This window comes from Maylandia zebra, linkage group LG20, assembly GCF_041146795.1.
Source record: "Maylandia zebra isolate NMK-2024a linkage group LG20, Mzebra_GT3a, whole genome shotgun sequence".
Lineage (NCBI taxonomy): Eukaryota > Metazoa > Chordata > Actinopteri > Cichliformes > Cichlidae > Maylandia > Maylandia zebra.
The window spans coordinates 33,409,843-33,423,518 of record NC_135186.1 but is presented as its reverse complement, the minus strand read 5'-3'; the positions used below and the strand labels follow the sequence as shown (position 1 = coordinate 33,423,518).

The window sequence follows — 13,676 nt, the reverse complement described above, 5'->3', positions numbered from 1 at the left end:
ACTGGGGGGACCGAGCTTTAGCTTCTGTGGCCACCAATTTCTGGAATAATCTGCCCCAACACTTGAAATTTCTAAATCTCTTTTAAAAACGCACATTTTCTTCATGGTTTTTTAGGAGTATTACCAGAATCAACTTGTAGTAGGCTGCTCTCAATCTGTATTTTAAATTTGTTAATTTTATTTATTATATGAATAAAATAATCATGTATTTTACTAATGTTTTAATATTGAATATTTACTTATTTACTTTTTTCATTTATGTATTTATTTTATTGTTATTTAACTTAGCTTGTCTGTTTAATCTGTGGTTTTTAAACTTCTGTTTTTTATTGGAAAGCTTTGGACAAACATGTTATTTTTAAAGTCCTCTATAAATAAAGTTGGATTTGATTAATTAATCAGATATTTGTAGAAAAAGTGAGAAACAGATGAAAAGTCCATCATGACGTGTTTTTGAAATTAAAACTGAGCAGCAACAAATGAAGACTCGGGGATGGGAGACTGTCTGTGATCACAGGAAGACAAAGAAACAGTTCCTGTTTTAATGGAAGGTTTTATTGCTTCAAGACATAAATTCACAAAACAGATTTGATCATAAGCAAATATTAAGCTTTTGTTGACACAATAAGAGCAGAACTGATAAATCCAGAATAAGTATAAACAATAATGATCACAGGCCAAACCCAGCTCTCGTTCACATTATATTTACTTTATTGTGTCAAATATTTATCAAATGTTTTTTCTGGCAAATAAAATATTTCAGACTTCTTTTAAATTTGTTCTGATCATAACTTGAATCTTTTGACATTCAGACCTTCATCCAGTCTCTTCTGACACTTGAGCTGTGAAGGGAAATATTTACCAAGTGTTTATCTTCATTTTATTGCTTTTATATTAGAAAATATTTCCATGTTAAATTCTTGATTTGACAACACAGACAGGTGACACAGCAGTTTAGCTGAGTTCCAGTGGTTTAGTTTAAATACACATCATCATAAATAGTTGAGCACATGCAAAATCAGCCACCTGGAGCGTTTTTGATGACTACATCTAAGGACCTCCCTCCAAGAACAGCCTACCTGCTGGCTGATCTAATAACTCTCCATACTCCCTCCTATATGCATCATTTTGTGCAGCCCTCTCACTGAATCTGTCCAACAGAATCACTATAGCAAGAATAGTTTCTCAAACTGGGAAATATTCCAGTTTGAGAAAATGAAAAACAGAATCAATTATCTGTTAAACTAAATTATAAGCAGCTGCAATTAAAAAGCTTTAAACTGAGGCTGATTGTTTGTCTGCAGGTGATAAACGTCATAAACTGTTTTAGTCACTGAGGTTCCATCAACAGCATCACTGCTGGTGTTTTTCAGCAGCAGAGGAGATCTGTGGTGTGGTTGGCAGGGCTGGCATGCGCCTGAAGCCTGGAGGAGACGACATCAGCTGCATCACCACTGGGGGGCGCTGTTGGTGGTGGGAATATGTGAAGTAAACTTCAGCGTAATCAACTCCATTCATGTCATCGTTAGCCTGACATCAAACTTCAGACTCTAAATTAAATGATAAAGTTACCCTCAGCCTGTGCATGAAGCAGAAATGAACAAAATAATGAAAATATCCAAAACACTAACAACTGTACCACAAATAACAACAATCATCATCATCTCTAATAACAAATTAAAGATTTTATTATTGGACTGTTTTAACTAGCTGTACCTAATAAACTGGGAGCAGAGAGTCTGCATTGACTTTGTGCATTCCTCATCATTAATATTAGCTGGTAGAAAGAGATGCTATGGTAAAAATCAAAGAGCCTAGAATCAGACCACAGTTTTACTTTGTTGTGAGCAGAGGTGGAGAGGCTGCCGAGGTCTGTGTTTCCATCTCCATCTGGCTGAAGGCTTTTGGTGTAGCGTACACTGAACACACTCCTGCAGGAGGTGAACTGCTCTGTCTGTCCTCCTCTCTGATCTCTTCACACAACTGCTTGTCCTGCAGAAGGAGATCAAACCAGCTGCTTGATACAAATCAAGCTGTGATGAAGCTCAGCTGTCTCACAATTCCTAAAACTCACCTGTGTGATGTCAGCACGCTCAGATTCCACAGGAGGTCCTGAAAAAACATCAGAAGATAAACATCAGTCTTTAAGACGTGTTCACCAAGTAGAACCTGAGGAAGTAAACTCAGGATCGACGATGATAACTGGCAGTAATCAGTTACTGATGCATGTGCCGCCAATATGAACCACAACAACAGCAAACTAAGAACAGTTCCTGTATATTTTTATTTGATCTTATTAAAGATCATTTTAGTTCATTCACTACTTTAAGCTTTTAGTTTAGTTTTAGTTAACTCTAATAAGCTTGATGGACACACTTTTATCAGGCCGACTGTTACAGAAGAATTAAACAAACTTTGTACAAACTGTGATTATTTTGTTGAGGAAGAATCTCTGTGCCAGGCTCTGTTTGGCTTTTCTGTATATAAAATGATGAAAATGATATTTTCCTACTAAATAAACTGCATCTGTTGACAGACAGAAGCTGATTTCAGGCATTTTCTTTGCATTTTTCTCGTCTGACTCCTGTTGTTAGCACATAAATCTGTTTCCACTGTGACATGATGAGTAATTTCCTACAATGTGTACTCTTAAATGTTTACTATTCAAACTTGTTCACTGAGGTATTAGACTCCAGGAAATGACTGTGCATTAGTGTGATGAGCTCTGAAGTGATGACAACACTGTTGTCATGTGTTTCCTGTAGCCTCACCTCTGGGTTTAGTGGCTCTGCTCTTCATCAGCAAAGATGCTAAAAAGATGCTGATGACAACGACCACAATCAGACGCACATAAAGCGGCACACCTGCAGAGAAGATTTCTTTTACTCACACAGTGTAAACAGTTGTTACAGCAGTGGTGGTGTAACAACTGACCACAGGCGTTTCCTCTCATAATTGTGGGCGGGGCATATAAAGAGGAAAAGCTGTGCTGTTGGGCCGTTTGAGGCAGTGTGTGCGGTCGTCATCGTGTTACTCCTGTAGAGTCCTGAGTTGTTGTCTTTTGTTAATTTTTTATTGTGCATGAAATTAGGTTGATTCTCTTGGTGGCGCTGTCACTTGGTGTTCGCTCGCTCTGTGGTAGAGTATCACTTCCTGTTCCTGCTCAAACACAGTGGTGTTTCTGAGTAGCTTATTTGCTTAGCAATTTAATTAACAACTTTTAAATACATTCTTCTTTCATAGTATAATCTTCACGTGCTTCATCCGAAGCACACTTTTTGTGTACTCACAACTTAATTTATAGCCAAAGTATTCACTCACTGTCTCTGTACTGTCTCGCTAGCTTGTAGCCGACTCATTAGCACCATGGCTACTTCACCTGTCCCTCCTGCACTTTCTTGCTCATTGTGTCAGATGTTTAGTTACTCCTCGGCCTCCTTTAGCAGTAATGATATCTGTAACAAATGTAGCATATTTGCAGCGCTGGAGGCCAGGGTTACTGAATTGGAGACTCGGCTTCGCACCCTTCATTCACCCGTAGCTAGCCAGGCCCCTGTAGCTGGTGCAGCCGAAGATAGCGTAGGCCCCGCTAGCTGTTCCCCGGCAGATCCCAAGCAGCTGGGGAAAGAGGGCGGCTGGGTCACAGTGAGGAGGAAGCATAGTCCTAAACAGAAGCCCCAGGTACACCACCAACCCGTTCATGTGTCTAATCGTTTTTCCCCAGTCGGCGACACACCCGCCGGGGGTCAAACTCTGGTTATTGGCGATTCTGTTCTCAGACATGTGAAGCTAGAGACACCGGCAACCATAGTCAATTGTCTTCCAGGGGCCAGAGCAGGCGACATTGAAGGAAATTTAAAACTGCTGGCTAAGGGTAAACGTAAATTCAGTAAGATCATAATTCACGTCGGCAGTAATGACACCCCGTTACGCCAATCGGAGGTCACTAAAATCAATATTGAATCGGTGTGCAACTTTGCTAAAACAATGTCGGACTCTGTAGTTTTCCCTGGTCCCCTCCCCAATCAGACCAGGAGTGACATGTTTAGCTGCATGTTCTCCTTAAATTGCTGGCTGTCTGAGTGGTGTCCCAGAAACGATGTGGGCTTCATAGATAATTGGAAAACCTTCTGGAGGAAACCTGGTCTTGTTAGGAGAGACGGCATCCATCCCACTTTGGATGGAGCAGCTCTCATTTCTAGAAATATGGACAAATTTATTAAACCCCCCAAAATATGACTATCCAGAGTTGGGACCAGGAAGCAGAGTTGCAGTCTTACACGCCTCTCTGCTAGTGATGGTGAGATGAAGCCTCATGATGAACTGAAGCTTTCCATCCAATTGGTCGACTCATGGTTCGAAGCATTGTGATGATTCATTTGCTCTACTGCGCCATCAAGTGGACAATTCAAGTGAAGCGGGCTCTTTGATTATAATGATGTGTAAACCTTATGTACATCTGGATAATGACACAAACTAGTGTTTGGTGCTTCACTTTTTAATAAACTAAAAGACAGAAATCAGATTATAGGATGTGTAGTGTTGTTTATTTATATTTTGGTGTTTATCATTTGTGATATTTATTACTGTGTGCATACTTTATTAGGAGAGACAAAATAAAAAAAAACAAAACATCTCTTCCTTGCTGGTTCCATCGAAGAAGAAATGCACAAGTAACTATGTAGCACGTACGTAATCCAATTCCACAACACGGTGTGATGGGGAATCAGCTGTTTTCCTGCCCATGTTATTTCGAATCTGGCGCGAACCGGTGAACCAGTCCCTGAATCAGTCACGTGGTACGGACTGCCCGCGAGGCCTCGAACGTCACTGCATACGTAATCAAAGCAAGCCTCGATACGCGCTTCAGAAAAACGCCCCCGCGATTACCCGACGCACGATTTGAAGCTTCGACACACAGGACACATCACTACTCTCTGCAGCTTCTCTCCTCCTGCTACCCCCCCAAAAACCCATCTCCATAGAGACTGTGTCAGCTTCCAAAAAGACAAAAAACAAACTAAAAACCAGCAACAAACAACTTAAACATAAACAATCACAAAGAAAGAACAATACAGTATCCACATCTGAACCAAAGAGTAAAACAGTGAAATGTGGATTATTAAATATTAGGTCTCTCTCCTCCAAGTCTCTGTTAGTACATGACTTAATAATTGATCAATAAATTGATTTACTCTGCCTTACAGAAACCTGGTTGCAGCAGGATTCATTCTAACTACCAGAAACCTCGACGCACAGTATGGGCTCAAAATGTGGTCATAAATATTTTGTACTTGTAAAAAAGATTTGTGTGTGCGTAAAAAAAGGTTTGTGTGTGGACTTAGAAAAAAACCCCCTGCAAGTTACAAGTACGGATTTTGACCCTATTTTTCTTCCTTTCATCTGATTGGTCAATGTCATGTCAATCACAAATGTAACAATCCAATCAGAGAACAGATGGGTTTGGCTGTCGAGGGGCGCTTTTTTTGAACTGCAGGTCTTTGAAGGGAATAAATGCCCTTTTACATGCCAACCCAGCGTTTTCCTTCATCATCACGAAGGAAAACAGTCTGTGGTCGTCCGAGTTTGGTGATTTTTGTGTCAGAGGTCTACGTGTTTAATACAGGGACTTCCACAGCCTTTTCAACAGCGCTGCGGACCGCGGGGTGGGGGCGGGCAGTGTTTTGGAAATGACAATCTTCATTACAAAGCTTTCTTCGTTATGAATTAGCATACATGTTTTTATTGAACATTTGAAGAACCAGCAAAAAAAACAAACTCTTGTAGAGGACATAAAGTCAGAGATAGAAAAGACAAGGAGCAGGTGCATCTAGTACAGGTAGAGCTGCTGCAAAAACCCACAGAGCCCAGCAGCCAGCGTAACAAATTCTGGATCCTTTGCTTTTAGTTAGCAGTTAGCATTAGCAGCACATTCTGCGTCCGATGTGAAAGGACTTTTATGCTGCGCACTGTGACTCACAGCAATGGTCCTGGGTCAGCCCTGACTTTGTGTTAAACTAATCCTAAAGTAATAATGGTATTTCTAACCACTGATATACCACAACTTTTTCCTTTCAACAGCTACTGAAAGTTAGGGGACCTAGCTGTTATCGGATATTTATATAGCGATCCTCCAGCTTCAAACTGTATCACCCTTCAAGGACCTGCAGTTCAAAAAAGCGGCCCTCTGACAGCCAAACCCATCTGTTCTCTGATTGGATTGTTACATTTGTGATTGACATGACATTGACCAATCAGATGAAAGGAAGAAAAATAGGGTCAAAATCCGTACTTGTAACTTGCAGGGGTTTTTTTTCTATGTCCACACACAAATCTTTTTTACGCACACACAAATCTTTTTTACGCACACACAAATCTTTTTTACACACACAAATCTTTTTTACACACACAAATCTTTTTTACGCACACACAAATTCTTTTTACACATACAAATCTTTTTTACGCACACACAAATCTTTTTTACACATACAAATCTTTTTTACAAGTACAAAATATTTATGACCACATTTTGAGCCCATAGCACAGGCCGAGGGGGCGGTGTGGCAGCAATTTTTCACACCAGCCTATTAATTAATGAAAGACCAAGACAGACTTTTAATTCATTTGAAAGCCTGATGCTTAGCCTCGTCCACCCCAGCTGTGAAACTCAGAAACCAGTCTTACTTGTTATCATCTATCGTCCACCTGGGCCTTACACAGAGTTTCTGTCTGATTTCTCAGACTTTATATCTAATTTAGTTCTGAGCTCAGATAAAATGATTATTGTGGCTGATTTTAACATCCATGTAGATGCTAAAAATGACAGCCTCAACATGGCATTTAGTCTGTTATTAGACTCAATTGGTTTCTCTCAAAATGTAAAAGAACCCACCCACCACCTTAATCACACTCTAGATCTTGTTTTAACATATGGCATAGAAACTGAACATTTAACAGTGTTTCCTGAAAACCCTCTCCTGTCTGATCATTTCCTGATAACATTTACAATAATTGATTACACAGCGGTGGAGAGTAGACTTTATCAAAGTAGATGTCTTTCTGAAAGCGCTGTAACTAAGTTTAAGAATATAATCCACCCACTGTTATCATCTTCAATGCCCTGTACCAACACAGAGCAGAGCAGCTATCTGAACGCTACACCAACAGAGGTCGATTATCTTGTTAATAATTTCACCTCCTCACTACGTACGACTCTGGATACTGTAGCTCCTGTGAAAACTAAGGCCTCAAATCAGAAGTACCTGACTCCGTGGTATAATTCTGAAACACGTACCCTAAAGCAGATGACTCGTAATCTGGAGAGGAAATGGCGTGTCACAAATCTAGAGGATCATCATTTAGCCTGGAGAAATAGTTTGCTGCTTTATAAGAAAGCCCTCCGCAAAGCCAGAACATCTTACTATTCATCACTGATTGAAGAAAATAAGACCAACCCCAGGTTTCTCTTCAGCACTGTAGCCAGGCTGACAAAAAGTCAGAGCTCTTTTGAGCCAACCATCCCTTTAACGTTAACTAGTAATGACTTCATGAACTTCTTCACAAATAAAATTTTTATCATTAGAGAAAAAATTACCAATAATCATCCCACAGATGTAATATTATCTACAGCTACTCTTAGTACCATTGATGTGAAGTTAGACTCTTTTTCTCTAATTGATCTTTCTGAGTTAACTTCAATAATTACTTCCTCCAAACCATCAACGTGTCTTTTAGACCCCATTCCTACAAAACTGCTCAAAGAAGTCCTGCCATTAATTAATTCTTTGATCTTAAATATGATCAACCTATCTCTAATGATCGGCTATGTACCACAGGCCTTCAAGCTGGCTGTAGTTAAACCTTTACTCAAAAAGCATCTCTAGACCCAGCAGTCTTAGCTAATTATAGGCCAATCTCCAACCTTCCTTTCATATCAAACATCCTTGAAAGAGTAGTTGTCAAACAGCTAACAGATCATCTGCAGAGGAATGGTTTATTTGAAGAGTTTCAGTCAGGTTTCAGAGTTCATCACAGCACAGAAACAGCTTTAGTGAAGGTTACAAATGATCTTCTTATGGCCTCTGGCAGTGGACTCATCTCTGTGCTTGTCCTGCTAAACCTCAGTGCAGCGTTCGATACTGTCGACCATAATATCCTATTAGAGCGATTAGAACATGCTGGAGGTATTACAGGTACTGCGCTGCAGTGGTTTGTATCATATCTATCTAATAGACTCCAGTTTGTGCATGTAAATGGAGAGTCCTCTTCACACACTGAGGTTAATTATGGAGTTCCACAGGGTTCAGTGCTAGGACCAATTCTGTTTACATTATACATGCTTCCCTTAGGCAGTATCATTAGAATACATAGCATACATTTTCACTGCTATGTTGATGACACCCAGCTCTATCTGTCCATGAAGCCAGATAACACACACCAATTAGTTAAACTGCAGGGATGTCTTAAAGACATAAAGACCTGGATGGCCGCTAACTTTCTGCTTCTTAATTCAGATCAAACTGAGGTTATTGTACTCGGCCCTGAAAATCTTAGAAATATGGTATCTAAGCAGATTCTTACTATGGATGGCATTACCTTGGCCTCCAGTAACGCTGTGAGGAACCTTGGAGTCATTTTTGACCAGGACATGTCCTTCAATGCACATATTAAACAAATATGTAAGACTGCGTTCTTCCATTTGCGCAACATCTCTAAAGTTAGAAATATCCTGTCTCAGAGTGACGCTGAAAAACTAGTTCATGCATTTATTACTTCCAGGCTGGACGACTGTAATTCATTATTATCAGGATGTCCAAAAAACTTGTTGAAAAGCCTTCAGCTAATCCAAAATGCTGCAGCAAGAGTCCTGACAGGGACTAGAAAGAGAGAGCAGATTTCTCCTGTTTTGGCTTCCCTTCATTGGCTTCCAATTAAGTCCAGAATTGAATTCAAAATCCTGCTCCTCACATACAAGGTCTTAAATAATCAGGCCCCATCTTATCTGACCTTGTAGTACCATATCACCCTATTAGATCACTTCGCTCTCGCTCTGCAGGCCTACTTGTTGTTCCTAGAGTATTTAAAAGTAGAATGGGAGGCAGAGCCTTCAGTTTTCAGGCCCCTCTTCTATGGAACCAGATTCCAGTTTGGATTCGGGAGACAGACACCATCTCTACTTTTAAGATTAGGCTTAAAACTTTCCTTTTTGCTAAAGCATATAGTTAGGGCTGGACCAGGTGACCCTGAATCCTCCCTTAGTTATGCTGCAATAGATGTAGGCTGCCGGGGGATTCCCATGATGCATTGAGTTTTTCCTTTCCAGTCACCTTTCTCACTCACTATGTATTAATAGACCTCTCTGCATTGAATCATATCTGTTATTAACCTCTGTCTCTCTTCCACAGCATGTCTTTATCTTGTCTTCCTTCTCTCACCCCAACCGGTCGCAGCAGATGGCCGCTTCTCCCTGAGCCTGGTTCTGCCGGAGGTTTCTTCCTGTTAAAAGGGAGTTTTTCCTTCCTACTGTTGCCAAAGTGCTTGCTCATAGGGGGTCATATGATTGTTGGGTGTTTCTCTGTATCTATGAAGCGCTTTTAGGCGACTTTTGTTGTGATTTGGCGCTATATAAATAAAATTGAATTGAATTGAATTGAATGAAGTAGTTACTCAGAAGCACAGAAAGTTTTTATACTTTCACCAAGTTTTCTGTGTTAAGTTCCTGCTGTTGTACTTTCTGCTAAAACTTGAGCAGCTCCTCATTCTGCTTCAAACCCTCAGTAACAACTACAGCTCCCACAATGCTTTCCTCTGTCTGTGTCTGTTACACTGACACTTGTGAAAACGCTCTGAAACCAAACAGCGACTAATCACAGTCTATATCTGTCATCTAGCACAGATCTCATGCAGTGCTGCTCTGAGGAAGTCAGCCATGTCCTCTCTCAGCTGCTGACCTGCTGTGGTGGAAACTTTTTTCTCTTTATTTCTAAAGTCTTTCCTCTTTTACTTCACTGAAAGATCAGAGTGATTCTTCCACAGCTCTTAATGTGTCATTCTTGTGTAGTTCACTCAGTAATGGATCTTCATCACATGTAAATCTGCATACATATAAAAATCTATAACGTACCTGAACTTCCAGAGGAGGCTGATGAAGGTGTGGAGCTTCCTGAAGTTGAGCTTAAACTCTGTGCTGTTGGTGGTGTGGAGGCTGATGAGAGAAACACTGAAGCTGAAAAAGGTCTCAGAGTCCCGTTTGGTGTTGAAGTGGTTGAAGCTGTGAACAATGAAAGCATCAGAGTCATAATAAGACCACTTGAAGCAGTTTATATATCTGCATGTGACTGACATGGTTATGGGCTGTTTGACAGCAGAACTGATGAAACTTGATGTTTCAGATAAATATAACATCTGTAGGTGATTTGAAGGAAAAGTAGCTGCTTTTGAGACGTGAAGCTTCTGTCACACCTTCAAAGACAAACACGACTGTTAGCAGAAACTCACCTTCTGTGACAATCAGCTCAAAATCATCGTTTCCAACTGTCCACCAGCGTTTGTCCAAAGAGCACCTGTACCGTCCTGAGTCAGACTGTTTCAGCTGTGTGATGCTCACATACAGAGTATATGACAGAGTGGATGTTTTTACACATTTAATGCTGTATCTGCCGTTCTGAGCTGCATCATCAGATGTTTCAACAAGAATGTTTCCATCTTCACATTTTTCCTTACAGAAGAGTTTCCTGCTTCCAGACAAATAAAAGTTGCACGCAACTGCGATGTTTCCTCCTTCCTCTGCTCTGTGAGGGAGAGTTTGTGCTTTGACCAAACCAGTGTTTCCATCCTGAAGTGCTGCTGAAAGGATGAACAGTCATTAGTTACAATCTTACTATAGATTAAATGTGACAGATGATTATTAATTTGAACTGATCACAGAAGTTCAGTTAACTTGAAATTTCCCACTCGTGGGACTAATAAAGGTATCTCATCTTAACTTCATTTTTCCGTTTTTATTTGCAAACAGCAAACTTCCTGTTTTATACACGAACACAAAGCATCTGATGTGGAAGATTCAGAGTTTAAGGTTGTGAAAAAGATACAAAAATGAAATTTGACTTTTATTTATCTTTGATGACATCATCATCATCATCATCGGCAGCAGCAGCAGCTATTTCCATATTTGTATGTGAAATGAACATTTTAGTCGCGCTGCTAAACATCCAGTTCTCACTTTGTTGCTCTTCAGCTCATTAAGAGAAGAAATGAAACACAGAGTGTTTGTTTCATCAGCTCTACTATTATAAGTTTGTCTCTCATAGAAGAGTAGACGAAAAGTATTTGATTACAGATTCAGTGTCCAATAAAAAGTAGAAGTTTTCTGGGGATCAAACTGGTTTAAAACTAAAAATAATTTGCAAATTACAAAAAAGTTTGTTGAAACATTTAAATTCCACACAGATTTATATATTTCACAGATTTTCTTATGCTTTTAATAACCTGCATGTTTAACCACAACAACCACTAACTATGAGGGAGAACAAGGAAATGAAGAAGGAAGTTGAAAATTTAAAAATAAAATGGAGACAAATAAAAGTTAGAACAGAGAAAGTGACAGAAATAAGAAGAGAATTTACTCACTGAGGAAGATGAAGCAGAGCAAAGTGTGTTTCATCTCAGAGCTCTGATGGTTTAATGCTGCTTCAGTTCTTCTTCACTTCAAACCAGGAACTTCTTACTTCTCTTAATGACGAGGTCATGCCTTCAAACCACACACACACACACACACACACACACACACACACACACACACACACACACACACACACACACACACACACACACACACACACACACTCGGGGTGAGTGATGCGATCCTAAATCCCTGCAGTCTGAGTGTGTGTGCAGGTCTGGATCCTGGAGGTCACGCTGGAAGGATCCATCTAGTGGAATCTCTGGACTCTCTTCATGGAGCTCATGGCTCAGTAAAACAGCTGACAGAGACACGGAGCATCGTTGATCACATGAAACCGGAACTTGTGCGATTTTAGCGGCTTCTCCCGAACATTCATCTGACTGTTAGGGGCCAGCTGATAAACGTCAACAGCTCTGACTCAAGGACAACTTTGATGGAGCTAAACTTCAGCAGACGAGACAGTTTCTGTCTCTAATCACGAGCATGTCAAGTTACCTGGAACAACGTGATGCAGAACTTCCTTTAAATTTCCAAAATAAAGGCTCCTGTTTGACTTAGCAGGAAGTGGAGCAGATAAAACTCTTTTTAGAAGACCAGTATGTATATTTAAATGGAAATAAATGGAAATAAAGAATAACTAGTTATTTAAGCCAGCCTGTTTCCAGCATGGTTATAAGAGGTGTTAGTTATAATACACTGTCAGTCCTGCAGATCAAACAGAACACTACAATCCTACTAATTAATTTTTTCTACATCTAAAAATCACCATAAAAGTTCTTCACCTACATTTGTTTAAGTAAATGTAGAAAAGTAAAAAATGTTATTGTTTGCTGGCCTGACAATCAGCTCAAAATCAGAGTTTCCATCTGTCAACAAGACTCTGTCCAAAGAGCACCTGTACCGTCCTGAGTCAGACTGTTTCAGCTGTGTGATGCTCACATACAGAGTATATGACAGAGTGTCTGTTTTTTCATATTTAATGCTGTATCTGCCGTTCTGAGCTGCATCATCGGATGTTTCAACAAGACTGTTTCCATCTTTACATTTTTTCTTACAGAAGAGTTTCCTGCTTTCACGGAAATAAAATTTGCACCCAACTGTGATGCTTCCTCCTTCCTCTGCTCTGTGAGGGAGAGTTTGTGCTTTGACCAAACCAGTGTTTCCATCCTGAAGTGCTGCTGAAAGGATGAACAATCATTAGTTACAATCTTCTTATATGTTAAACTAAGACAGATGGTTGTCACTGTGTTGTTCCTCTTCAGTATATGAAATAAATAATAATTCAGTGTTGCTTAAGGAGCTCTACTAAGATGTTCAGAAGGATAGAGAAAAAAAAATATTTGATTGCAGACTTAATGTACAATAAAAATTCAAAAAGTCATTTCTGGGGTTAAAAGTGAAATCAAAATGATTTGCACAATGCAGTGATGCAAAAGCAGAAGTTTGTGTAAACCTTTGAATTCGACGTATGTTTATATTTCAGGGTTTTATCTTTTTATAAATATTAAAAAGTGTCCTTTCTATGAGCTGCATGTTTGAGTGACTCTTTTCCAAACACTCAGTTTAATCACAGAACGAAATAATTTGTATGAGAGAGAACAAAGAAGTGAAGCAAGTTGTAAAACCAGCTGATTACATACAAATGACAATAAAATGGAGACAAATAAGACTTAGAACAGAGAAAGTGACAGAAATAAGAAGAGAATTTACTCACTGAGGAAGATGAAGCAGAGCAAAGTGTGTTTCATCTCAGAGCTCTGATGGTTTAATGCTGCTTCGTTTCTTTCTTTACTGCAAACGAGGAACTTCTTACTTCTCTTAATGATGAGGTCACGCCTTCAAACCTCAGGATCAGGACTTTTATGAAACTTTTATGAAAAATAAAATGTTAGATTATTTAAACAATGATCATGTTCAGAGAGCAGTTTCTCTGATCAGTCAGACATTAAAAACTAAACAAGAAACTAAACCAAGAAGAACAATAACAAAATAA

At 39.6% G+C, this 13,676-nt stretch overlaps 1 protein-coding gene across 2 annotated transcripts; it reads right to left on the bottom strand.

Annotated features, from left to right (window-relative positions):
* Positions 1 to 688: 688 nt before the first annotated feature.
* Positions 689 to 12,168, bottom strand: LOC101486515 (uncharacterized). 2 transcript variants are annotated; one of them, XM_024806396.2, is made up of 7 exons: positions 11,629 to 12,168; positions 10,498 to 10,845; positions 10,124 to 10,270; positions 2,772 to 2,864; positions 2,075 to 2,112; positions 1,838 to 1,992; positions 689 to 1,550 (listed from the first exon to the last, which is right to left on the bottom strand). In XM_024806396.2, the coding sequence occupies exons 1-7, from the start codon at positions 11,660 to 11,662 to the stop codon at positions 1,544 to 1,546; spliced, it is 822 nt and encodes a 273-aa protein (XP_024662164.2). In that variant the 5' UTR covers positions 11,663 to 12,168; the 3' UTR covers positions 689 to 1,543. The 2 variants fall into 2 exon arrangements, with proteins under 2 accessions (XP_024662164.2, XP_024662162.2); XM_024806394.2 differs by having other exon boundaries at positions 689 to 1,464.
* Between the last annotated feature and the right edge of the window lie 1,508 nt (positions 12,169 to 13,676).

Excerpts from the sequence above, each read along its gene's own strand:
- LOC101486515 (XM_024806394.2), bottom strand. The coding sequence starts at position 11,662 with ATGAAACACACTTTGCTCTGCTTCATCTTCCTCA. Across the intron at positions 10,846-11,628 it reads GCTCTGCTTCATCTTCCTCA|CAGCACTTCAGGATGGAAAC; the intron begins GTGAGTAAATTC and ends TCATCCTTTCAG. Across the intron at positions 10,271-10,497 it reads TGAGCTGATTGTCACAGAAG|CTTCAACCACTTCAACACCA; the intron begins GTGAGTTTCTGC and ends CATTGTTCACAG.